At 38.3% G+C, this 24,980-nt stretch overlaps 1 protein-coding gene across 7 annotated transcripts in view; it reads right to left on the bottom strand.

Annotated features, from left to right (window-relative positions):
• Positions 1-1,520: 1,520 nt before the first annotated feature.
• dlg4a (discs, large homolog 4a (Drosophila)) overlaps positions 1,521-24,980 on the bottom strand; it is a 110,524-nt gene continuing 87,064 nt past the window's right edge. For all 7 annotated transcript variants that reach the window (XM_078930602.1, XM_078930601.1, XM_023962372.2 and 4 more), the window contains 19 exons: positions 20,744-20,797; positions 20,161-20,211; positions 19,949-20,073; positions 17,542-17,711; positions 17,250-17,386; positions 15,075-15,219; positions 13,600-13,735; positions 13,314-13,470; positions 13,109-13,211; positions 12,619-12,733; positions 11,855-12,031; positions 11,722-11,764; positions 11,616-11,646; positions 10,235-10,285; positions 10,016-10,117; positions 9,673-9,845; positions 8,560-8,672; positions 8,351-8,442; positions 1,521-4,661 (listed from right to left, as the gene is read on the bottom strand). In XM_078930602.1, coding sequence (XP_078786728.1) covers positions 4,555-4,661; positions 8,351-8,442; positions 8,560-8,672; positions 9,673-9,845; positions 10,016-10,117; positions 10,235-10,285; positions 11,616-11,646; positions 11,722-11,764; positions 11,855-12,031; positions 12,619-12,733; positions 13,109-13,211; positions 13,314-13,470; positions 13,600-13,735; positions 15,075-15,219; positions 17,250-17,386; positions 17,542-17,711; positions 19,949-20,073; positions 20,161-20,211; positions 20,744-20,797 — 2,082 coding nt within the window. In that variant the 3' untranslated portion in view covers positions 1,521-4,554. The remainder of the gene's footprint in view (positions 4,662-8,350; positions 8,443-8,559; positions 8,673-9,672; positions 9,846-10,015; positions 10,118-10,234; positions 10,286-11,615; positions 11,647-11,721; positions 11,765-11,854; positions 12,032-12,618; positions 12,734-13,108; positions 13,212-13,313; positions 13,471-13,599; positions 13,736-15,074; positions 15,220-17,249; positions 17,387-17,541; positions 17,712-19,948; positions 20,074-20,160; positions 20,212-20,743; positions 20,798-24,980) is intronic.

Below are 24,980 nucleotides of genomic sequence, written 5' to 3'. Positions count from 1 at the left end.
GAAGACATTTTGTCATGCAAGGCTACACCTCAGTTGGTTGTCATGCAGCAGCAGAGAATATGCTGAATGCAGATGAAGGAAAATAAAAAAAAATAACAGACTTGCATTTTGCTTCTGGCTCTTTTTAAAAGTAATTGGCAGAAAATGGTTTTGTAATTTTTAATCGTTAATAAAAAGAAAAGCAGAAACTCAGGAAAAATGATGTATCAATGTGCCATGCTTTTAGTCTGTGCTCTATGAAGATTTCCCCTCATTAAAGACCCATTCCAATAAAAACCGCATTTTTGGTGTTTTTAACATCTTCGTGTGGCATTTTTCTAATGATATAGGAAATAAAAAAAGAAAATTAAGCTTAAATTTGCAAATCTGCATATTTCTTTATTCAGATGATGATAGATCAGGAGCAGACAAAAAATGCTGTTGGAAAAAGCTTGTAACTGGGACGTAGATGGTACAACAGCAAGCTGTGAGCTCCCAGCTCTGCTCCATACCACTTGTAGATTACTAGATTCATGTACATCTTCGTTTTCCTCGTCCGAGCTGGCATTTGGCTTAAAACTGTACGGCTGCATAGCTCCAATATTGCTCTGCATTTTTGTTGCAGCGGTTGTGAGGGGCTGTAAGCTAGTGGGAGAGAATATAAACAGATGGATTATGGGTAGTATGGGTGGGCTTGCTTTGTGCCAACAGTCCCCCCAACAAGTCAGAGGCAAATTTCTAGCAAACTACTACCACTCTGCAGAAGTTATGTCCTAGAAAACGACACCGTTGTTTTGTTTGTTTTTAATTTTATCTAAAAACAGCGTAATCATAATTCAACGACCACTAGGAATGCTTTTGAAATAGATGAAAAGATGATCGGAGTGGGACTTTAAGGAGTGATGGAGAGAGCTTGCACAAAGCTGGTAGCTGACTTAACAAATCTGACCCAAAATGTGGACTATATAAAAGATTGAAGCTTTAGACTTATTCAGTTCACAAATCCATCTTTTTTCCCCATTAAAAAGGGTATTCCTTATTTAATTGTGTGTGTCGTATCATGTAGTACCATATTGGGGTGCTGTTTGGTATCTATTTTAAAACTACAGTCCCCAAAAGACCAAAGTTTCTGTATATTTGTTTGTATTGCAATTCAGAAAATGGAACAGTTCGCAGATGTATAAAAAAAGAAAACACAAGATTGCAGAATTATTGGAGACATAAGCAAATTCTGATCACTTGCAAAACACCAAATACCAGCCCACACTGTCACACATTAGCAAACAAAACATTTAGTGAGAATAGGAATTCTCATGGTTGTGCGCTTTCTTCTGTTTTGACCAGTAAGGGCAGATAGAGGATTTCGGAAGAGAAGCAAAAAGAGCAAGGGGATGTTCATTCAAATGCAGTGAGAGCAGGCTTTTATAAGCAGCTTAAAGTGGAGAACAAGCGCCACCCTCTGGTCAAAATGTCCTCTAGCAACCTGGATCTGTGGAGGCAGTAATTAAATAAAATAATAAAAAGAGGCCGCAGAGTCCATATTCAGAAAGCAATTTTAAATTCATTTTATTATTTTAATAGCTAATTTACAACAAGCGCTTCACTGAACTGGAACATTTTATTTTGCTTCATATTTTCATTATTTAATATATTTTTCTGCATCAGTTGACTTTGTTGTAAGTTTGTATTCAGTCTTTTCTGTAAAAATTCATATAATTCATAAGGAATATCACATTATGATACGGATGGCTGAGGGAGATATTAAGAAATACATTGAACCCTTAAAGAAAAAGATTTAAAACATATTCAATTCATGATTGTGTCGCCCTTTTTGGTGACTCCGTCACTGTATAAATGTTAATGCATGTGTGGAAAGTGCTTATATGATGCGTGTCTTTGTGTGTGTTGTCCACCCAGAGTGTGCAAATGTTTCCATATCATAGCAGTTTAACCAGTTGGGGGCTCCTATTTGCTTCCCTTTAGCAGTGCGGATGGCCAAGCTAAAGCCACACCGCTGCACCCCAGCAGCTCTAATGTATTTACAGCTTTTGTGGCGAAGACCCAAAGGGGTTTCTTGATGTAGAAAAAAAATACACAAAAATATACAGACATGAGATGAGTACAGGGACAACTTTAAATAAATAATAGCTCAGAAACCAAAACCAAGAACTGACACTTGTCATTCGCAAGCCTCAGCTGTTCCACTTTGTGCTGAGAGAAGTGAGTAAAAAGAAACAATAAATACTAAATTTCCATCAATACTTCCACCTTCACTCTTATAATTCAGAACATATAAGTTAACACAAACACATGCTCTTAAAACGGCCCCTTTCCCTCTGTCTCTGCTGTATTTACAGCAGACCCTGCCATCAGTTCAAACTTTTCAGGAACTCTTTAAATCGTATACACCAAACCTTCTCCGTTGCATAACATAACAGTATTGCACTACATCTTCTTGTGTGTCTCAGTCTCTCACACATGCACACATTTATGTAATATACATCATAACCAGCGGGATGCTGTTATAAAGGATGACATTTTTTTATTCTATTTTATACAGAAATTTTAAACTTTCGTCCGACTCACACACACGCACACGAGAGACACATACCGTCACGGACACACACAGCTGCATTGCACGTGTCTTCGTTTTTAAACAAGAGCATGTCATATATTTCAAAGCTCTAGTGTGAGGTCTGCTTTACATTGGCTTTAGCAGTTTGTTTCTGAGTAGCTTTTAGCTGCATCTTACAACGACAAAATAGAAATGTGAGTCAGTGCAACGACCAAAATGCAATATTACCCAAAGGAATCAATGGTATAATAATTGGAAATGGGAATTTTTACAGACTTGGTTCCCTTAGAAATTGTAATAAAAAAGATATATATATATATATATATATTTATATATATACTGTATGTATTTATATATATAGGCCATCGATATATTTTTTTGACTAACTTTATATTGTGTAAACTCAAGAAAGGGAAACAGAGAAGTGAAAAGTGGAAGAGAGAGAATAAAGAAGACCTATTCCCACCCAGACCCAGGAGTTTCCACACATGAATGAGCACAGCTGTGCAGAGACACAAACACACTTTAACACACACACCCAGACAGCATGGCTTTTTTTTCTGTGGCCACTGGAAACAGCGTGTACGACTGGAACAGAGAGGGATCTTTTGGAAGTGTGACCAGCGAGTGGATGGACTGCAGCGCTGAAGCTCAGAGTTCTGCTGCTTGAGCTCACAGATAATTTTCATCCTGGACTTTAACTGGCAGGCCCGAACTATCGGAGGTTACGATGCCACGCGTGTGTTAGTCCCACTTGTGATATTTTGTGTGCGGGTGCGTGAGAGTGTGTACAACAAAGGAAAAAAACAAGTAGCTCTGGTTTTATGCAGCCTCTCACTGCCATTTCTCTCCTCTTTTGTATCATCGTGACACATGCGGAAACTCTTCCACTCAACAAGGAAGTAGAGGAAAACCCACCCTACTGCTTTTTAATGTCTTAAAAAAAATACATTTTTCCCTGTCTCCATTGTTTATGAGAATGCATGCACAAATTCAGCATAATGAGTGATTATCTTTATAGTTATTTGAACTTCCTTTAAATAAAGACTTGCAATATTTAAGATGAGTGATACAACAAAAGTCAGTCTTGGTCTCTGAGGTGTTATTTGAGCTCACACCAGCGACCAAGAAGAGTCTTATAAAACATAGGTCTTTGCTAAGAAAAGACTCGTGGCATCTGCCAGATCCCCCCGTCCCAAACCAGTTCCCGGTCTTGCACCCTTTTTTGAAAGAAGGGGAGTTGTTAGGTCGAGGGGGAGGTCAGAAGGCCAAGAGACCATATAAAACAAGGGGCCAGTATCTCTTTGAACATCAGGAGGCATTGGCGCTAGGAGGTGTTCAGTGCAGGCATGAGACTTGAGATGACTGCAGGGGATGAGGTGCTCTTAACACTTCATCTGTGCTAGGCCAAATCCCCCCCCCCCTGCTCTCTTTCAAGCTGCCTGTCGTCCAGAAAAATCTAGACGGTGTGGAGAACCTGGCGTGAAAATACAACTCAGATCTGTTGCAGCTAGTCCCTCTGTGTGTTAAATTCACTTCATTTGCTATTGATCTGGTGAGAAAATGCAAAGGCTTCTAAATATGCATAAAACCACGCAAACATACATACCCACACACACACGGGTTATTTAGCATCACTAAAGCGTTTAGGACGTTTGCCTTCCCCCAGTTTTAGATGCAATCATAGCTCGTATCAAAGGTGCATTTAATGCTAAGTGTGTTCAGGGCTTCAGTGTTCAGTCCTGTTTCATCTATGTGGAATACTGATTAGATCTTTTCACTGTGTTCACATCTGCGCAGTTTCTTTTTTTGGTATCTGTCTTTGCCTCGCTGAGTTGCTTCCTGTGTGTCGGCCTCTTTGTTTTGCAGTGATTGCCAAAGCTCTGACGTTGCTGTAGGACAGACATACAGACAGACAGGCGAGGCCGGCTTGGCTGTGAAGGTGAAGGGCGGTGTCGGGTCGGTGGCTGTGAGGGAGCGGCGTTTGGGCGGAGGCAGCATCACAGCCTTTCCCGAGTTGGGATCCAGATGTAAGGCCCCGACTGTTCCTCAACCACTGTCTTTACTTTGTGATATACCTCTTCAAAGCTGTCCCCTTCCACGACAGCTGCAGCAGGAAACAAAGGAGGAGGAAACGTTAGAAAAAAAGGGGCGGATAGACCATAGGAGGTAGAAAAATGGAAGCATTGGATATAAAGATGAAAGAGTGAGTGTTTATCAGATGTGTACAGTGTAGCAAATAACCAGTAATCAGCACTATTTTATGAAACATCAAGACCTCGCCAAATTTCCTTTATGTTAATATTAACACACTTTCTCCCACATATTTATTCTTTAAGTGTTTGATAAGATGCCATGAAGCGCAGCTGTTCACAGCTTGTTGGAAACAAAACAGTAACAGATTTGCATGGAGACCTGGCTTTCATTTTCTGTCTACTGCTGAGATCTGCCCTAATTACGTCTTTAAAATGCTAAAATGCTCCAAGTTCCCCAAAACAGCACTGTTTTACTGCTTTTAACTCCCTCAGATATGCTTGTGAGGGGCTCATTATTCCAGAGGAAGATTGCGAAGCATTGTTATTGGCAAAGAATCTGTAAACACAGCATCAGGTCACAAAGTGTAAATAAGTAAAGAAAGCTATGATGTGAACATGTGAACGATGAGTTGTCTGACAATTCAAAGCCTAATTTTTGTGTTTAGTGCTGCCATCATTTAAGGCCCAAGTTAGCGAACAAATTCTCTGCTTTACTGCATAAATATGACCAAAAACATAATAATATTTCAAACAGGTCCTAAAAATAGATGATCCAATATTGTATCTCTGTGAGCAGTGAAAGTAGGGGAATTAATTAAAAATGACTGCATCCCAAATAGCACACTGCTGCCTATCTTCAGCTTTCAAAAAATGTGAAAGGCTGAGAAGCTGGGGGGCTGCTTTAAAACAACATGTGGACCAATGAAGCCAGACTATAAATGTTTGATGTAAAGCACCAACACGTTGTTTCCTTTCTTACTCCCTTACAAAATCTAATGGAAAAACCAACGTGGCACCACAGAAAACAAGATTAAGGAAAAAATAAGAGCTTTTTTCCCGATGAAGACATGTGATGAATTTTGAATAACGACGTTTTTGAGAAAATTGCACTTTTTCTTTTTCTTAAAGACTCACTCCAATGAAAAAATAGTTTTTTGTGTTTTTTACATATAGTTGTGGTATTATTCTCATGATGGAGGACATATAAAAAGAAAATTATGCTTCAAATTGCAGTTAGAAAAAGCCTATAAATGTGTTGCAGAAGCTACTACGGCAAGCCACAAGCTCCCTGCTGATGCATCCACTTGTAGATAACTAGATCCATGTACAAGCATACAGTTTTAAAACCAGATGTCAGCTTGGGCGAGGAAAGCGAAGACAAGGCTTAATTTTCTATATGTTCATGTCCTCCATCATCAGAAAAATGCCACAAGAACATGCTAAAACACCAAAAACACAGTTTTCCTCAGAGTTGGTCTTTAACCTGCATGCTCTTTAGAAATTGGTTCATCAGATGTTGGAATTTCTTTTTTCCAAGTGGAATATCAAGTTCCCAAAGGTAACAATAGGGGGAAAATTTCATTAAAATGTTTTATTTTTAATAATGGTCCAATAAATACAGTATGTGTTGTTGTTGTTTTCAATTATGACTAACCACTGTTCTTGGCAATAATTTAAAAGAAAATTTAATCAAATGTGATGCCATTTTGACATCTGACTCCATTGACAATAACATTTCATTCTTCCATTCACTAAATGTAAATTAATTTTTACTACTGTAGCCAACATGTGGCTCTAAAGAATTGCCATTTCTGAGATTATTAATACATATACAGTACAACATTAAAACGATACTATACAACAGCTCATTAAATGTAATCCTAACTTCTTATGTTGATTTTGCACAATATATTAACCCTGAAACATGCATACTGACATGTATATACAGTGAATTCCTAAATTTTTTTTTAGGAGTGATTACAGTATTAACATTTCTACATTATCCTGGACAACCCTTTAGCAAAGCAGAGAAGGTAAGAGGTTGAAAATTAGGCCTCAGTCTAGTAATCAATAATAATACGGCTGAGTCCCAATACGTTCTTCCTCCTCTCAGTCAGCCCAAAGATGTGGATTTGTAAGTTTATGTGCAGAAGAGTTACTGGCGGTTCATTCTTGATGAGAAAGTAAGACATTCTGTCCTGCACATACAGCTGTGGGAACAAAACATTTTTTTTCTGGCCAGGACATTTTATTCTCCTTAAAAAAAACTCTCATAAGTCCTCATAGGGGCCTCCCACTGATAAGTGCACACGCCACATGGATTTCTGCATTGTGCCAACAACAGCAGCTGTTAGGAAGAAATGACAGAAATGTTTTTTTTTCATTCAGTTGACTAAAAATGGAGCAAATTTAGTTTCTAAAACATTTGATTATTTGTTACTATAGGAACTGGATATGGATTACCTTCTTCAGGCCTTCTCTGGCATCAGCTAAACCAAAATGCCAATTTTCTGTCTTGTCTGCAAGACAAACTGTCTTGCTTCTTACAGACAATAAAAGCAGCCTTTAAAGTGTCCAAATTCTCGTATAGAGAGAAGGATAGTGTGATGTGCCAGGGCCATATTCTCCTTGAAATGTGAAAAGCAATTTAAATTCAGTGTTAGGAATGTTTTTCCTGAGTTACCATTTAGATTAGACTGACTATGGCAGAATGTAAGTACAGAAACTGACTTTTGTTTTCTGTACAAACATTTTGTGTTACATCACCTTGACACATCAATAAAAATTGCACTGGAGGTACTTTATGGTGCTTTTTGCTTCTTTTCGTCACCTGTGCTATGATACCTTACAAGATACGATGGTGTATTGCATGGCTAGATCACATGACGATCACAATATTCTACTTGTTCTTTTCTGTTCGAACTTTTACTGTTACGACTCTCACTGTTTTACTTTTACTACGCTGTGTTTTTAAAGCTCTTCATAATTTTGCCCAAGTTTACTTAACTCAGCTTTTAACTGTCATTCTAGAGTTTTAAAGTCTGCCAGCCAATATTTGCTTCATGTGCCCATTGTCATGACAGAAACACTGCTGGCCCTCAGTTATGGTAAAACATTCCTGCAGAACTGTCTATAATATCAGACCTTAACAGTTTTAAATGTCAACTAATATGTACCTTTTTAGAATGGCTTTTAGAGCTCAGTAGTCGGTGACATTTTCTTTTCTTGTATTCATTCTATTATATTCTTATTTGTACATTCTTACTTTCATGCATTCATTAGCTAATTGCTTTTGTAATATGAAGGTGTTTTTAATTTTTTTTGTTCATTTGTCTAATTTTAAACTTTGTTTTATTGCGAAGCACTTTGGTACCCTGAAGCAGTTGTAAAGTTCTATATAAATAAAGCTTCATTCGTTCAATAACATTGCATGAACATGTATTGAGATGTGGGATACCATGGAAACAAGCAGCCACAATGTTCTAGATTTTGTTAACTTTTGCTACATTATTTTAAATATACATTTTTAAATGAGTTAGACAACATTGCAAATTGGTAATCATTTTGGGGACATTTATACATTTCTTTTTGTGTCAAAAAATCCCCCTATAACAGAACACTTAGCAATGGTAAAAGGTGACCATAAAAAGTCATATCCTAGAGATGTTTAAAAGTCTACATAAAGATTAAAATGTGAAACTTTGACTGTGCAAATACCAGAGCACTGATTAGTTTTGCATCAAACGCTGTCTGATCTCACCTGTGAAACACTCCAGGAAGTCTTGTTCTAGTTTAAGAGCTCGATCCATTCCTTTCCTGGCCTGCTCTTCTGTCAGACGAGTGTTGATTTCTCTGTTGACATCACACACATTCCTTTAATTTGTACTCTCCTTATTTTTCAATTTAGAGTAAACACATAATTTCTCAATCAAACATTTAAAATTTATTATTTAGCATTCTAGTACGTACAGAACATTCTCCAGGGATTTGGGTCGGACAAAGATGGCAATAGGATGCAGCTGAGCTGCTTGTAGTCTGCGGACAGCATTGGCAGAGACATCAAGGATGCAGTGTTTCCCTTGCTGCATGTGCAAATATAGAAGGACAGAAGAGAAAGCAAATTTCATTAAAGGAAAAAGAAAAAGTAACAGAAACAAGGCGTAACACAAAAAAGATAATTGGAGTACAATAGGATACTTTTACGGCTAGTTAAAACTAAGTTTTTATTGATATCAACCAAATGTATTTATATAGTACTTTTTATAACTAGTACCACAAAGTGCTGCACACACAAATACTTACATAAAAATGAATTAAAAATGGATTCACACCTCACTTTACCTATGGAGGCAAACATTGGGCATCAGATTTTACTTAAATTAGTCTTTACTTTGCAAGTCAATGTTGATTCAGGCAATTGATTTCAGTGTCATTTATTGTATTTTTGTAGGCAATCAATTGCTTTTAGTTACCTTTTTGATGTAAGGATTTATATTTTTCTAGAAAGAGTTCCACTTTTTGACCCGCTTTTTTAGTTAACTTTAGTGGATGGTTTGTTTTTCCGTATTTTGTGCAGGCAGCCTGTAGCTCCTGCCAGAGGTTCTGCCCACTCACAGCTGCTTGCATTTGGTTAATTTTATATTTTGTATTTGAGGTTCCCCTTCCTTTGTGTGTTTGGTTGTTCTCCATGTTACTTTGCTCTAGTGTTATCCACCACTCTGTGTTAATTTAATGTCCTAGTTTCTGGGTCTCCTTTGTTTGTTTTGATTTTTTAAAATTTAATTTGTCCTTCAATTGACTCAACTGTCAAATGGAGTATTTTGCTGCACTTGGGTCTCCACCTGTTTGCCCACTGTAACAGATTTCTTCAGTTTGTGTTACTAGTTATGTGTAACGTTTTTCTTAACCAAATAGAGTTGGTTTTGAATGATTAAAAAAAAATTTGATAATGAATAAAATTGGTCTTTCAAATTGATTTAGTATTTTAGTATGTGGTATCCAACCAAACACTGTATGTGTTTTGAAGCAGTTATCCATAACTCATACAGATAGTTTTGAATCAACAAATAAGTTAATAGGCACCTGTTCTGCCACCTCTCGGACGCTCTGAACGCTGGTGCCATACAAGTGACTGTTGTACTGGCCAGCCTCTATGAATCTATGGCTTTGGATATCTTTCTCCATCTGTTCCCGTGACGACACAAAATGGTAATCTCTTCCATCCACTTCATAGTCCCTCTTAGGCCTCGTAGTGTCTGTCAAACACAGTAAAAAAAACAGAATGGTACATTTTATATATGCTATAGCAAATGTCAAAAATAAAGCTATTGCTTTTCTGCAGACATCTTGCTCAAGCTGCAGCAGACATGTCATTTAAAAAGTGAGAAACAGGTCAGTCTCCGTGAGTGACAGCACAATTACTCACGAGGGACGCAGGATCCAAACTTATCAGGGAACTCAGACAACAGGTCGTCATTTATCCTGTCCTTCACCGGACCCAGAATGATAATGGGCCTCGCATAATGTACTTATCACGAGGGAAAAGAACAAAAAGAGAGCAGGATTAGACACAAAAGAGGAATCATAACAGAGATTTTATTTGATGCTGAAATGGAGTTTCAAACATTTCACTCCACAGCCTTACCTTCCACTTGAGTGACCGTCTCATAACTTTGTGACATTTTCTTATCTCTCCCTGTTGGCGGAATATAATTGAATTTAGTTTCAGGTTTAAAGTAACTTTTGGGTTTTATATTTGCAAATTAGCATCTTCATAAATCTATGTGAACGTGGCTGTATTTGACTTATGCCAACTAAAAGCAAATCCATCCATTCAAGCTCTTATTCACAAGCACCCGTTTAGGTTGGGTTGACCCTCATGGGTGCTGTGGGTTGTCCGGGCCCGTAGAGGGTCCTAGTGGCTGCATCTTAAGGTCAGCACAGGTGTGTCTTTTAGTTCCCTTGTGGCTCATGCAGCCACCTTAAGGGGGATCATGAAAATGAAACATACGATTATCGAGCATGTGTTACCGTGAAATATTTGTAAGGATAATGTAAGTTACAAACACTCATGATGTCGTGCAGTGCCCTTCCGCAGCACTCCAGTCGTTAGTACGTTGCGAGTACTGCTTCCTTACTAACCTTGCTGCACGCACAGGGAGTGCAGGTGATGCAAAAGGACGCCCAGGAAAACTACGCTCTGATTGTCTAACAGCCAGGCTACGAACAACGGGCGCACACATATAACTTGAACATCACTAACGAGCCCCATGCAGAAAGCGTAGGGTTCAGGGAGGTTGAGAAAAAAGAAAAAATCCTACCATTGTGCCTGCGTCTGACCTACTTCAACCTTACTAACCTATAACCTGTAAGGGCATTTGTCAATAAGGCATTTCATATCTCTCCAGTTTAGAAAGAAAATAGACTGAATGAGAACATTTTAAACTTCTTAGTAGTTAAAAAAAATCTACAAAGTTTAACAGCAGAGAACATGGGCTTTCTCTAAATTTAATTAATTGATGTCTAAGTTATACATTTTTCTTTGTAAAGGAAAAGAAGTTTGCATGAAGTTTAGGGCTGAAAAGTGGTTCCACTCCCATCCATCCACCCATTTTCTTAACCTGCTTTAGCCCTTTTGGGGCCACGGGGTTGCCAGAACCTAACCAGGCTTCAGTTGGTAGAAAGTGGAGTACACCCTGGACAGGTCACCAGCCTGTTGTTGAACCACACAATCACACACGCATACATACTCAGAGTCACACCTAAGGACAATCTGGAGTAATCAATCAACCTATGAAGCATGTTTTTGGACAGTGGGAGGAAGCCGGAGTGCCTGGAGAAAACCCACACATGCACAAGGAGAACATGCAAATTGCACAGAGACAGGACCCGTTAGGATTTAAACCAGGGGCTTCCCACTGTGAGGTGAAGGCGCTAACCACTGCTCCACTCTGGTTCCACTCCCACTCTGACACTTTAATATGGTATATTCTAGCATATAGTGAGGTTTTGTTTCAATTCATCACCTTGAGTGCTCAAGCTGTCTCGACCATGATCCTGCAACAAAGAGAAGATGTCAGATTTACACACAGAAGGACAGATTGGAGCAAGAGTTTCAGAGAACAAACATACCCTCTCTTTGGTGTTTCCACGAGACCAGTCTTTCCTTTCCACTCTGCAAACAGGGATGAGGAGGAATAACAAAACAATCACAACAGAGATTTAAATGTAACTTTATTGAGATGGGATTTTTCAGGAGTTGTACCTGTGCTTGCTGGGAATGAAGCCGACCTCCTCTGCCTCGTTCTGGGGACTGACCCTGCGGGCTTGCCACCACTCTTCGTCCCCGCAGTCTAACACATGCAGCACGTCCCCAAACCGAAAACTAAGAGCTTGACTGAGGAAGCCACAGTCTGCAGTCTTGTCATAGTCAAAAAGAGCCCTAAAACATGGAAAAAAAAGGAACAATGTTTTTCATTTACAAGTATTCCTAACAGCAAATATGTTACACCTTAAGTGCTTCCAATGCCATATTGAATTCTAAACCACTTTAATACCATTTTTCTTTGCTGAAGAATATGAGAATTCCTGGCGCACCCTAAAGGGCCTTAAGTAAACCTACATATTGTCCTTAAAATTTTTTATTTGATCTAAGTTAGGGATGTGCAACTTCAGACCTCGAGGGCCTGTGTGTCTGCATGATTTCCAGATATACAAGCCCCACTCATGACTGATTACCTGGTTCAGATGTGTCCAGCCAATTAGAACATGCCAGAGCAGGGATTGTTGGAAAACATGCAGAAATGTGGCCCTCGAGGCCTGGAGTTGCCCATCTCTAATCTAAGTTGATACAATTCTTTCACATACATATATAAGGAATTTTATTTCTTTACATGACATTATTATAAGTTTTCAGTAAATAGAAACACAACCATTTTTGTCCAAAGGCAGTGGACTTCTCCCTGCAGAAGTAAGCTGCTGTATCGGAATGACTGTGTTTTGTGCTGTTTTCATTTTGCGGTGTGAGACCTGATATAGAAGCCTCTCTTTGGGTTACTCCTCAAAGTTGTTGTTCCAGAGCCCATGCTGCTGTTCATTAGCTGTTCCCTCAGGTCGTGGATTTTTGCCTCAAAGCGGCTGTACTCTGTAGCAGAGAAGACACAAACATTTTGAGACAGACAAGTTTTACATTTCACACTCTAAATGATCACTTGTTATGTGCGTTATCATATTGGTTAGAAAGGTTTTATTTATAAGATATTAAATCATTTTTTATTTCATAAAAGAAAGTATTACAGTCTTGATATGAAAACTAAAAAATGTTACTTAATTTCAACATGAATTTTATTTTAAAATCAGACTCTATGAGATGAAAAAAAATCCCTGCAACATAAACCGTCAGATATTGAAGCCAGGTTTTAGTGGAGTGTAAAAGACATGTTGGCACAGTTATTGACAGGAAACAGCTTTTTAAAATTCTCTCAATGTGCAAGCACATATGCAGAGTTTGTGGTTGTACCATCTGGTCTGTACTGAGCGACGATGGTTACAGTCTGGCCCGCGTTCTTCAGTGCAGCAGCGGCCTGCTCATGTGTGGCCATACGCAGATCCACACCATTTACCTGTTACACACACACACACACACACACACACACACAAAGCAGGAGTGTTTAAGGCCACAGCTAAAGCTATTCCCTAGAATAGATGAGTCAAAGTGTTCTTACACTAAGGATCTGATCGCCTTTGTGAAGTTCCCCGCTGAGGTCTGCTGGCCCTCCAGCCAGGATGAAGGAAATGAAGATACCCTCTCCATCCTCACCTCCAACAATGTTGAATCCCAGACCTGTGGAACCTCTGTGGATCAAAATCCGACGAGGTTCTCTGAAACGATGAAAAGAGGACAATTGGAACTCCTGATAATCAACTATACTCCATTCCTTTGCTAACGCTCCTACTAAAACATCAATCATTATGTCTAGCAAATGTTTTGTTTTAAACAATGATCCTCACCTCGGGATGTCATCGTCTCCCATCATGCCATGCAGAACAGGAGAAAACCGACTTGGCGAGGTTGGAGTGAGGGCTTGTGGGTAATCGGATCCAAGATAACCGGGGTGGCTGAGTTCAGTGTCCATATGGGAATATGCTGAAGGAACACACAAGACATTTTCGGATTTTGGGGGCAATTATTGTACCTGGTACTTGTTCAGCACATATTAAATAAACAAAAAGTTCAATTCAAAGCATTGTTATAAGAGGGGTTCTTTTTGAAGGCACAGAATATTTTTCCACTGAAAGTTTTGAGCCTGTTTTGCATGACAAATGTGTAGTCCTGAATACATCAAGGATTTCTTTTTTAGAGCTTCTTAAATAACGGGGAGATTTGAAGACTGTTTCAAAACATTTCTATGCCTAACCACTCACTAACACTTCAAACTCACTTGCAGCTCACTGCCTTTCTTTGACACAGTTTTGACATTTTTGTGGATAGAACAGTGACCCTGCGACAGACTGGCGAACTGCCCAAGGGTGTACATCGCTGTCACCCAACAGTAGCTGGGATAGGCTCCAGCAGCCCTGTGACCCCCCAATGATGGAAATTAAGCAGGTTTAGGAAATAAATGGATGGATGGATGGATGGATGGATGGATGGATGGATGGATGGATGGATGGATGGATGGATGGATGGATGAGGAATAAAACATGTAAATCTCTAAAAGTGTTATTTTCTTTGGTATCAAATGGGTTTTTAGTTGTTCCTGCGGCTTTGCCACAAAAACAAATTAAAAAAATGACATATATTTTAAGTCAACTTATCCATCTTTATCTGCACTTTACTTTGAAATAGTCACTTGACTGCTGTGAAGCTTAATTATAGTTGTTGTTACTAGATGTGGTCAGCTGGAGGAATCTGACAGGTTAAACTGCTCTAAATGCTCCCCGGGGTTAAATCCGCCTCATTTTTGGCTTCAGCTTTTTGATTTACTTGTTGTTTCCTGTTACTCCCTTTTTCTCATGTTGTGCATTTGTTCCGTCTCTACTATAAAAGCTTTTCCATATGAATTGGCTTTTATTTCTTGCTGTTTTCTTTCATGTGTGTTACAGTCTATATATATATATATATATATATTGTGTTTCTTTATAGCTTTTTGTTCTGTTTTTTGCAGGATGAATGATTTTTATTTTAGTCTTACAATTGTTATAAGCTCTTTTCCTGGACTTATTTGAATTTTTGTTCTTCCATTTTTCATGTAATAATGATGCTTCACTGTAACAGTTTTGTGATTCTGGAAACATGTAAAGGTAAAAAAGCAATACGTTTCATTGATGTTCATTATTTTTCTACGAAGAAAGAAATAATAGAAGACAGAAAAAAGTATTTTATGTTTTCTTTTAAAAACTATTTTATTGTAAAATAAAGACATTTGTTATTGTTTTTCGGGACACCCGAAGTGTCTCTAGAAAACATTCAGGCAAAGGCTTACTGCTGGTGAGGTCTGGAGGGTTGTAGGAGTTGGTTAGGAAGAGGTTGTTGGGCTTGGCCACCCTGAGGTAAACCACCTCGGCTGTGTTTTTCAGAGCCCCCACCGCGTCCTCGTGCATCACATCCTCCAAACACACGTTGTTCACCTGAGAGACGAAGACAAGTTAACCATGTTATTAACAAACAGAATCCATTACCTCTTTAGTAACTGTTTAACAGCTTGGAAGTGATGAAAACTGTATGATGTGCTATAAACTGGAACTACTGCAAAGGAATAAATAAATGAGAATTAGTCGGAACATCAGAAAATAACAACTCTGAAAAGAATTTAATAATAAACATTTTTTAATAATATTATAAAAAGTATTTTCTTAAAAGTAACAACTGATGTAAACTAAAACAATCGACAGAACTGTTTGTTTAAAATGTACTCTATACTTTTAAAGACATATAAAGTGCCCTTTTCTTTAATTGGCCTAATAATGATGCCAATAATTTGAGGTGCATTTTTCCAAGTCCTAAATCTAAATCCAATCCAAATCCAAAAAGACTTTTTTCACTGGCTTTTAGTACAAAATCTTTATTTATTTATCTAGAACATTTTTTAACTTTATTAGAAGTTCTTTTTGCTGGGTGTGACTTTTCTTTTGTTTGATATATTTATTTATTTTTGCCTAGTTTAATGACAGTGGCTCTGGGAACGAGACAGGAAGCAAAGCTGGAAATAGCAGAGATGAAGATGTTGAGGTTTTCTCTGATTGTGATGAGGATGGAAAGGATCATCAGTGAATCCATCAGATAAACAGATCATGTTAGATGTTTTGGAGATAAATGCAGGGAAGCAGATTGAGATGGTTTTGACATGTTGAGAGATGGAACTGGTCAGACTCCTTTCGTGGTGAAAGGAGTCTGAGATTTGGAGCTGCAGGAAAAAGGCCAAAAAGGAGGTTGATGGGTGTAGGATATGAGGATGGTTGGTTTGAGCAAGAAGGAGGCAGAGAGGATTAGATGAAAGCAGATGATTCGCTGTGGCAACACCTGTAGGTAGCAGCCAAATTGCAAAGAGAACATATTTATGTATTTAAAATCACATTCACACAGAACCCTCAATATATACTGTAGATGACGTCAGAGATCATCCTTAGTTTTATTGGTGTGTTAAAAAAAAAAAAAATTTAACCACTACGTCTTTTTTTCTCTTTTTTTTGTTGCATCCAGGTCTTTAAAAATGAGTCTTGCAACTCAGTATCACCAGTCTTAAACATTAGTTCATGTCTTAGACCAGATGCATTTTATTTGGATATTGGAAACGTTGAATCTATCGTTTGTTTTATTTCATTGGTTTATTTGACAGGGACATTGCACATTAAAACACATCTCTGCAAATGTACCAGAGTTAAAAAAGATTATTTTTGATTTTTTGTCCCTAGAAAGGTGGTGCATTTGTCTTCCCAAAAGCGAAGTGAAGTAATCTTGGGAAATGTTCCTCTTTTTTAAATATGATCACAACTCAGTGAATTTGAGTTTTTCCCCATCTTAAAAGCAGCAGGGTTATCTATCGTTCATTAACAATTAATTACCTAAAGTAAAATTTAAAAAGCTGTACATTTTGTAATTAAATGTGCTAAAAAAAATTAAAAAGTGAAGAGCTAAATGTATCCCATTGCTTTATATGTAATACTGTAATGTAAAGGCAGAGGTGGACTAGCAAGGAGCATATTTGTACATCTATCAACAATGCTGCAGAAAGAAAGGCTCCTGAACTGTGATGTTGCAAACATATAAACACGCAGGGGAAATGAAACTGTACAAACATATGTTTATGTGTTTGTACAGATTAATCTCCCCTACTAAAGGTAAAGGTTTAAAAGACACCATTTAGTGGGCAGGAAGCACCATTTTGAGGAAAACAGCTGTTGTGAGTCTCGGTGTTGTCCAGTAGATGGCAGCAAAGACATTGCAGTCAGAGATTTATCAGATGGTTTGCGTTTTTTAACTGGCTAAGGAAAGCAAAAGAAATTATAGTTTTAATAATATGGCTCCTGATATACAATGGTGCAACATTTGGAGACACTATATGAGCACACAGATGTGTGACTTTACGTTAATCTGCTATAGAAGGCAAGTTTGTGCACATTAACTGCATCTCAGCAGCTATTATATTGTTGTAACTGACCGCTAAGATCTTGTCCCCAATTTGCAGTCGTCCATCTTTATGAGCTGCTCCGCCTTCAATGATCTTGGTGACATAGATGCTGTTATCTCCTGGTATGTGCTGGTTTCCCACCCCTCCAGCAATGCTGAAGCCTAATCCTGAGAAGAAGAAGAAAAGAAAAGAGATGAGAGAAGCAAAAAGTGAGCAAAAAGGAGGTGAGAGCGAACACTGAGCAGATTTACTAAATCCAGAGGGTGCAGCTTAGGCCATACAAAGGCATTGCTGCTGTACGCCACTCCTCGCTTCCACATACCTTTCGGACCTTTGATAAGTTTGATTTCAGTGACTTTCTCTGCTGCTGGTTTTCTGCGGAGGACGTAGAGGCGGACAATAGCACCTGCCTCCTTAAGAGCCTCTACAGCTTGGCTGTGTGTCACCTCCCTCACATCGACATCATTCACAAACAGGATGCAGTCATTCACGCTGAGAAATGGAAGGAGAGATAAGGAGACTGTGAGAAAAAAGAATCCATCATGTCCTTTCGATTTGGCGAGGAAAGTATTTAATCCTCCAGCAATGAGGGTCAGAAGCGGTGAATCTCCAGATGTAGCTTGGAGATCCAGTTTCACTGCAGACATGTGTCCATATCCCCTTAACTCAAACCTTAAGTAGGTAGAATTCAAAGTTTGCTCAGCGCCTTTGGAGTCTTCAGTTTAGCTTTAGTAGAAAACGTATCTAAACAGGAAGCAGCTTCAATATTTTTTACAATAGCAGTCACATAACACAGCAAAACACAAAACTCACCAAGTATTTTTTTTCTAGTTTCTAATTTACATATCTAATAAAACTTGAGATGCAATAACTTGTTTTAAGATGATAAATATTGAATATGATGTTGAGCCATTTGATCTTGAAAACATCATCATTTAAGCAATATTTCTAAGGAACCAAGACCCTTTTACCCTTACCTAAGATTTTTAAGCCAAGATTTTTTGAGCTTGTAAATGGTGAGTGGTCTTGCTTCAAATAGACAGATAAACAGACTTGCTTGGTTCAGGGTAACTAGACCGTTTTTTTACATCATTTTTAAGACAAATTTCTTTTTAATATTAATCAAATTCTAGTCTAGGATGGTTATGGACTAAAAATACATTCAGTTGACTATTGCAGTGCTTCAAATGGGATACATTTGGGAGGAAAGTGTATAAATATACTTATTATAATCCTTGTGCCATCCTAGGCACTTTAACATTGGGAGTTGAGTCATCTAGACCCACTAGACAGTGCGCTGAACCTTTTTTCTTCAAGGATTTGAGAACCTAGCTGGTGTCCATGGATTACATGAAATCTTTCCACTTTTATCCACCTTTGTCATGGTAGGGAGAACATGTCAATGCAAGGATGGGGTCATCTAAGATAGCACAAGGGTTAAATACTTTTTTGAGCTATACACAATTATTCTAAGAGATACTATTTCCACTTACCTGAGAAATACACCTTAATGTTAGCATTTGTAGCTAAATTCAAGATTTTATTTTACCTTTAAATGGCAGGACATCACAATTTATTTCTAGAAATCTTACTATGAAAAAGTCTACTAGTTCCATTGGCAGATTTTGTCATGTGTAACAAAGACAGACATCTTATATTGTACATTTTTAGGCCATTTTTTTCCAGTGAAGGTTATTCCCACAAAATTATAATTTGACCTCTGGACCCAACTTTGACATTACAGTAGAACTACCCCAGAAAAGCTGCAACCAGAAATTCTGGAAATATATTTAAAACAAACTTTTTGAGTGGAAAAAAACCCAGAACCAAAAACTATTTTTTGTACACATTAAAATAAGAAAATTTTCCACGAAACTCGACAAAAGCATTTAAAAATGTATCTTATGATGGTCTTCTAACAGGCTAATTTGCACAACGTGAGACAATTTAAGGGTCATTTTCAAACATGACTGCAAGGGATCAATACTTTTGTAAATTATGAACTAAGAACTGTGTACTTGCACAACAGCATATTTGAAATAAGTTTCCAGAATAGTTTCTACAATAACCCACCTAAAAATAATACATTGCAAGGATGTTTTTTTTCTCTGATTGTTTTTTTCCCTAAATGTTTTGCATGTGGTTCATGTATTTTCCCCACAGTGTTTGAAAGGTGTTACTTGTGGCAGACAGAAAAGATTAAGCTTAAACAGAAGCTCTTATAATAGGCCAAACTACAGCTTTTTTTGGCCTAATCAGTGATTTCAGACAGACGTTTTCAGGTCAGCTTTACAGCAGAGAATTCCTCCGTGCATCATGTCTTTCTTGCAGCATGAGCAGCAAAACAGTTCATAAAGAGATCCATTTTCTCAAGAAGGCTAAATCTTCGTGCAAACACCTGGAGAAACACCAATATTTTTTAATTGTAGGCAAAGAGGCTTCATTGAATTTAACTTCTATGGGCCTCAATTTATGTTTGTTTCATACAGAGCAGTGAAAAGTTCAGAGATATCGCTTTTATTTTGAAACCTGCTTAACAATAGTGCTTCCTCTCTGATGCAACTTTGATCCTACGCAGCGGGTGGAGGTACACATTTTTTTGGACGTAAAAAGAACATGGTAAACTACTTCTTCTCTGGGTGTGTTTGTTGACATAAAAACACCAGGCGTTCTCCATTTGAATCACATATTTGCTGCAGGCACACGCGCATGCCGCTGTGTGACTTCACCTTAGCCGTCCATCCTGAGCGGCTGCTCCTCCTGGGATAATTTTGGTGATGAAGATGCTGGGGTCGTCACCCACATGGGGGTTGTCCGTGCCCCCTGCTATGCTGAAACCCAGGCCTGAGTTACCCTGCAGTGGCAAAGGCAGAGGTTTTGAAGAGACATAGTATTAAAATAATCATATACAGTTTAAAGCTGTAAAAAAAATCTGACTCACTCTTTCCAAAGTGATTTCTTCATACTCGATTTCTCCTTCTGTCCCGTTTACCTGATTGTGGAAAATGTTGATTAAGTCACAGTGACAGAATTTCAATCTAAAAAGTTATACGTTTCTATATGTTGCTCTAAAATGTATAGTCCTCATACTTTTTTTGGGCTGTTGTCTAAAAGATGTCATGATCTAGTGAGTTAAAGAGTGAAATATTTTTATTTGCAATTGCAGCATGACTATTTTAGCCTAATTTGACTGTAGAATAAACAACTTAGCTAAACTTCCCACTCAAATAAAAACACCCCAGAAGAGGAACTAACTTAATGAACACATAGTTTTACTGTGTGACCTAGAAAAAATGTCTGTTGGTGCTGAGATGATGCAAGTATGCCCTAAAATATCCCAGAACTTTTATCCATCACAGTTCATGGTTTCAAGTGGGAAAGCCATCTCTAAAGAAATTTATTCAAACATTTTTTAAGACTTTAGAGGTACAAATGAATACTGGGAAATAAAGGAATACAGGTAAGCCATCTGTTTGATTGTATGACAATAACACAGAAGAGTAATTATTAGACATAATCCTTACATATGGGGAGCCATCGAGCGTGTCAGTGTTCACAACCACCGGAGGAGTATTTCCCTGCAGGTGCGGAGAGAAGACATTAAGAAGCAGTGGCGGAAAATGTGAGGCTGAAAGCTGCAGCCAGAAATTACAGCCAGCTCAGCTCTTAGCTGTGATAACACAGACCTCACTTCAGTGTTACCTTGCAACAGGATAAAGAGCTCTACTCCAGGTCTTTTTTTATTTTTTACAATCTTTCAAAGTGGACACAAACATAATTCATGCAAGCTGCATTGTTTTCCATTTACATTTGTGTGCTTGCTTTCTTTTGCTACAGCTTAATTAGCGTATGGGCTAAATTGCTGGTTTCTCTAAATGGCAATTATGTGAATATTGTGGAGGCGGGCCAGCATTCCTCGCCCACCCGCTGGTTCAGGACTGGCATGCATGGACTGTGCACCGTCACAGATGAAATACATGGTGACAAAGCACTTGAATGATGATGTCAGCACATAAACTGGTAGAAAACAGGCATTATAGGTAAAGCAGTATCAACTTTTGCATGTATGGAAGTCTGAAGAGTCTATTTGGAGCTACACCAAATGAATTAATAATGTTTTACATTACACAAAAATCAAAATGCCAGACATTGAGCTGACTACAGGGGTGGAGCTATTGGTGAGCAAGGGGGACACATGCCCCCTAGCAAGACGATTTGACACTTGCCTCCCAAATTTTTGAGTCAATATTAGTATCATTATCGACCAAGATTGAGAAATCATCTATAAAAGCTTTTTTGAAGTATTGTAAGAAAAACAATATTTTTGAATAACATCTTGAGCCCCTCAAATAATTTGCTACGCTCCTGTATTGCCTGTATTGCATATCCCGACCCATCTGGGTCGTCAGCACCCTGGCCTTAGCCAATATCAGAGCTGTATCCATGCTATGGCTAAAGGAATTAATTAACTTTGGAAAACTCAATAATAATAACTCAAAAATAATACAATTGTTTTGAAACAAAACATTTTTTTTTTCATTTTTATTGACCTTACACTGTGCTGACGCCCTTCCAAGGTCTTCTACTCCCCTCCCATCCCCCCATTTAAAATGTTATAGCTCTGCCACTGGCTGGTTCCCACACATTCTCATATTAGATTCTCGCTATTGATTAAAATCTTTGCAAAGAAAACAACTTTTAACGTTCTCACAGTGAGGATATTCACTGGCAACGTTACTGGAACAACAGGAAAATGTAAACAATTGCAGTTCTGAAATGTAATTATAGACAAGACACACATGGTTTGTGTGACCAAATTTACTTGATCAGAATCAGAATTCTGATCATGGCGAAATTGAATTTTTAGCAGATTTCAGAAATTATGTTGTAAAAACAATGCAGTGCGAAATTAGCAGTGTAGGAAATTATTATAAAATGTTGTCAGGTATGCAGGTTTTCACAGAGGGTTTAAACAATTTAATTGGCACAGGAAGGACAGACCTTCTGTGGCTCTCAGTCCTTGTTAGTCTAGCTGTTCATGTGCTCCTGCGTTAGTTCAGGAGAAGGTGGAGGGGATGAGTGGAGTTTTCCAGCAGCTTTTAAAGCATCCTTCTCTTCATCACTGTCTATAAGGAGTCCAGCTTCACTACCACCACGTACCCGGTCTTGCAGATCAGTTTATTATTGTGTGTGTGTGTGTGGTGGAGGGTGACATTCTAAGACATTTTTCTGAACTTGTCAGAAAATAATCAAAAGGCAAAAACAGCACTTTTCCTTAAGTTTTCTGTTCTTCCTCCTGAGGATAGAATTAAAAAAATACAAATGCACTCTAAAATCTTGCCAAGGCTTAAAGTTTCTATTTTATAATTCCCATGGTGCCAAAGATGGAACGATGTCTACATTTTACCAACATAAAAGCACTTTTAACCATTACACAGTGGCCTTATCTGTCCACCTTTTTTTTGTTATGTAATCTCACTCATTCATTCATGTCTCTCCCATTGATTTCCCAGAATTACAGGGACGAAAGCCTCAAGATGTAAAAGCAGAGTTCTGTTCAGAGCTTTTGGGAGATTGCAGCCTGCTATTTGTGACACTGATTAGCATGAGAAAGGCACAGTGAATCCAAAGTGCTTACAACAGCAAAGAGCTGCAAAAAAATCAGCCTGTTGACCTTCACAGACCTGACAGCTCTGACACATATACATGCACACACACACTTCATTTTCTTTGCTCTTAACACAACTCGTTTCATGCATCCAAGTTGTCTTAAAGTACAATTACAATAATGTACATTGTAGTTTACTTTTATTCTAACGTGTGCTCTCATTAGTGAAGTGTTTGAATCTAAAAAATGTGTCAAATTCAATTCAATTTTCTGAGGGCATAAATTCATAAAACTGAAAAAAGAAATTCAAAAACATTTACATAGGATCGAAACTTTTCATTGATTTTTATCCAAAAGCTACAATATGACCAATGCATGTAAAAATGAGCATTTTTATCAAAGCAAGGAAGGGAAATCCCTGTAAAGCAAAGTACGCCAATTTAAGTATAAATTGGAACTTCTATCCAATGTTTTCAAGCCAATCACTCTGACTTAATTGGTTCTAGATTTCCGTTTTATATACACATTGAACAAATAAGCAGAATAACTGTGACTGCAGCAATTTGTCACAACATACTGGACTGAAACTGGACATCTAGAAGATGCTTTGCTGCTCACCCAAAGGAGAAGTTACCGGTACTCAGGTTACCAGTGAGATGTTTTTCGAATCAAAATCATTGACTATACATGAGAACTGGATTGAGTGACTCCTCCCCCCTCGTGTTCCAAACAGGAAGTACCTGGCAGCTACTACTTAGTCATTTTATTTGTAAGAATAACCATTCTACCTTGCTACCTTTTTAACATAGCCGATCCTATTTTTTTTCTTTATTGCAAGTTATTCAACTTGACAAATCAGATGCCTTGATAGAAGTATGGTCTTATGTTGAAACGGTTGACTGACAGATTCTTCCGAGGCCGCTTTCAGAGCGGCCAACAAGCTCACTACTGATTGGCGAGAGAGGTTACCATAAAAATATTGACTGCATTTGGAGCCAGATATAAGTCATTTTCTATGGGTGACGTCACACTCAGTCGTGTTCTCATATGCAGTCAATGATCAAACTTTTAAAAGTTCAGCTGCTCTGAAGAACCCAATGCACAAGTCTGGTGAAGCTTTGGTGCAATTTCAATAATGACGATCCATCTCACTTTCAGGTATGCTGGGTCCTGACGTCACTCACTCTGCACGCCACTCGTCTATTAAGCCTTCACTCTGAACCAATGGCTAAATTCCCAGCCTTTTTTTCTGAGCCAATTGTATTTTGGCTTTTAAATTCATGAATATTTATCTCTTTACATTCAAGATCATTTTGCCAGCCCGCTTCCACCCAGTCCTCCACCTGGACTTTGTCATAAACTGGCCCTAATCCAGCGTCAGCGTTGAGGCTCTGGGGTTTATTCATCTAAAGTCTGAGCTTATCCCGCCAGCATGCAGGACATCATCCGCCAAAGAATGTGAATTTATTTCATACACATTTTTTCATCACAAAAAATCTCTATTCTATTCACACTCCAGAGATCTGTCCTTGTTGAAATGCTTTATTTTGGAGCAGAACTAAACAAACTCTTTAAGTGAATTCCTCTTTCTCCTCATCAGTAAAGGTTCTGCTGGTTCTATCTTGACTGTTATTGCAGGACAAAGCTGCAATACGCCATTCTGTCTCTGTTTGGAAAAATGTATTTACATTTTTGGATTCCCTTTATGTTAATAATTAAGCTGTTTGATGAATATAAAATAAATAAATAAAAGTCACAGACTGTCAAAGTGCTCTGTCTTCTTGCTGGGTGTCTCTCTGTATAACCGTGTCCTGCGTTCATTGTCAAGGAATGCTATGTCAAAAATGTACTTATCTTGAGAAAAAAAAGAATGAGGATAAGAAATCTAAGCCTGCTGCAGACAGTTTCCCTGCAGGGAATTTTGACAAAGCCCTCTTTTCGCTCCCTGCTCTGTCAAGCCTTTCAGCACTGAGGTTGTTAGGATTTATATTGTTTGGCCAGAAATGCCCACCTATATTTTGGCACCACTGATTCAGCTTTGTCCTCTGGCTCGTCTCCACAGGCAGTGTTGCTGTTTGTCCACACCCAGGACACAATGAACTTCAGAAGGATTATTTTCAGAACTCGCACATGAAAAAATACGTTTTCTGTGA

Source organism: Oryzias latipes, chromosome 14, assembly GCF_053564925.1.
Source record: "Oryzias latipes strain Hd-rR chromosome 14, Olatipes_Hd-rR_3.1".
Lineage (NCBI taxonomy): Eukaryota > Metazoa > Chordata > Actinopteri > Beloniformes > Adrianichthyidae > Oryzias > Oryzias latipes.
The sequence above is the reverse complement of the archived record's forward strand: the minus strand, read 5'-3'. Positions and strand labels throughout refer to the sequence as shown.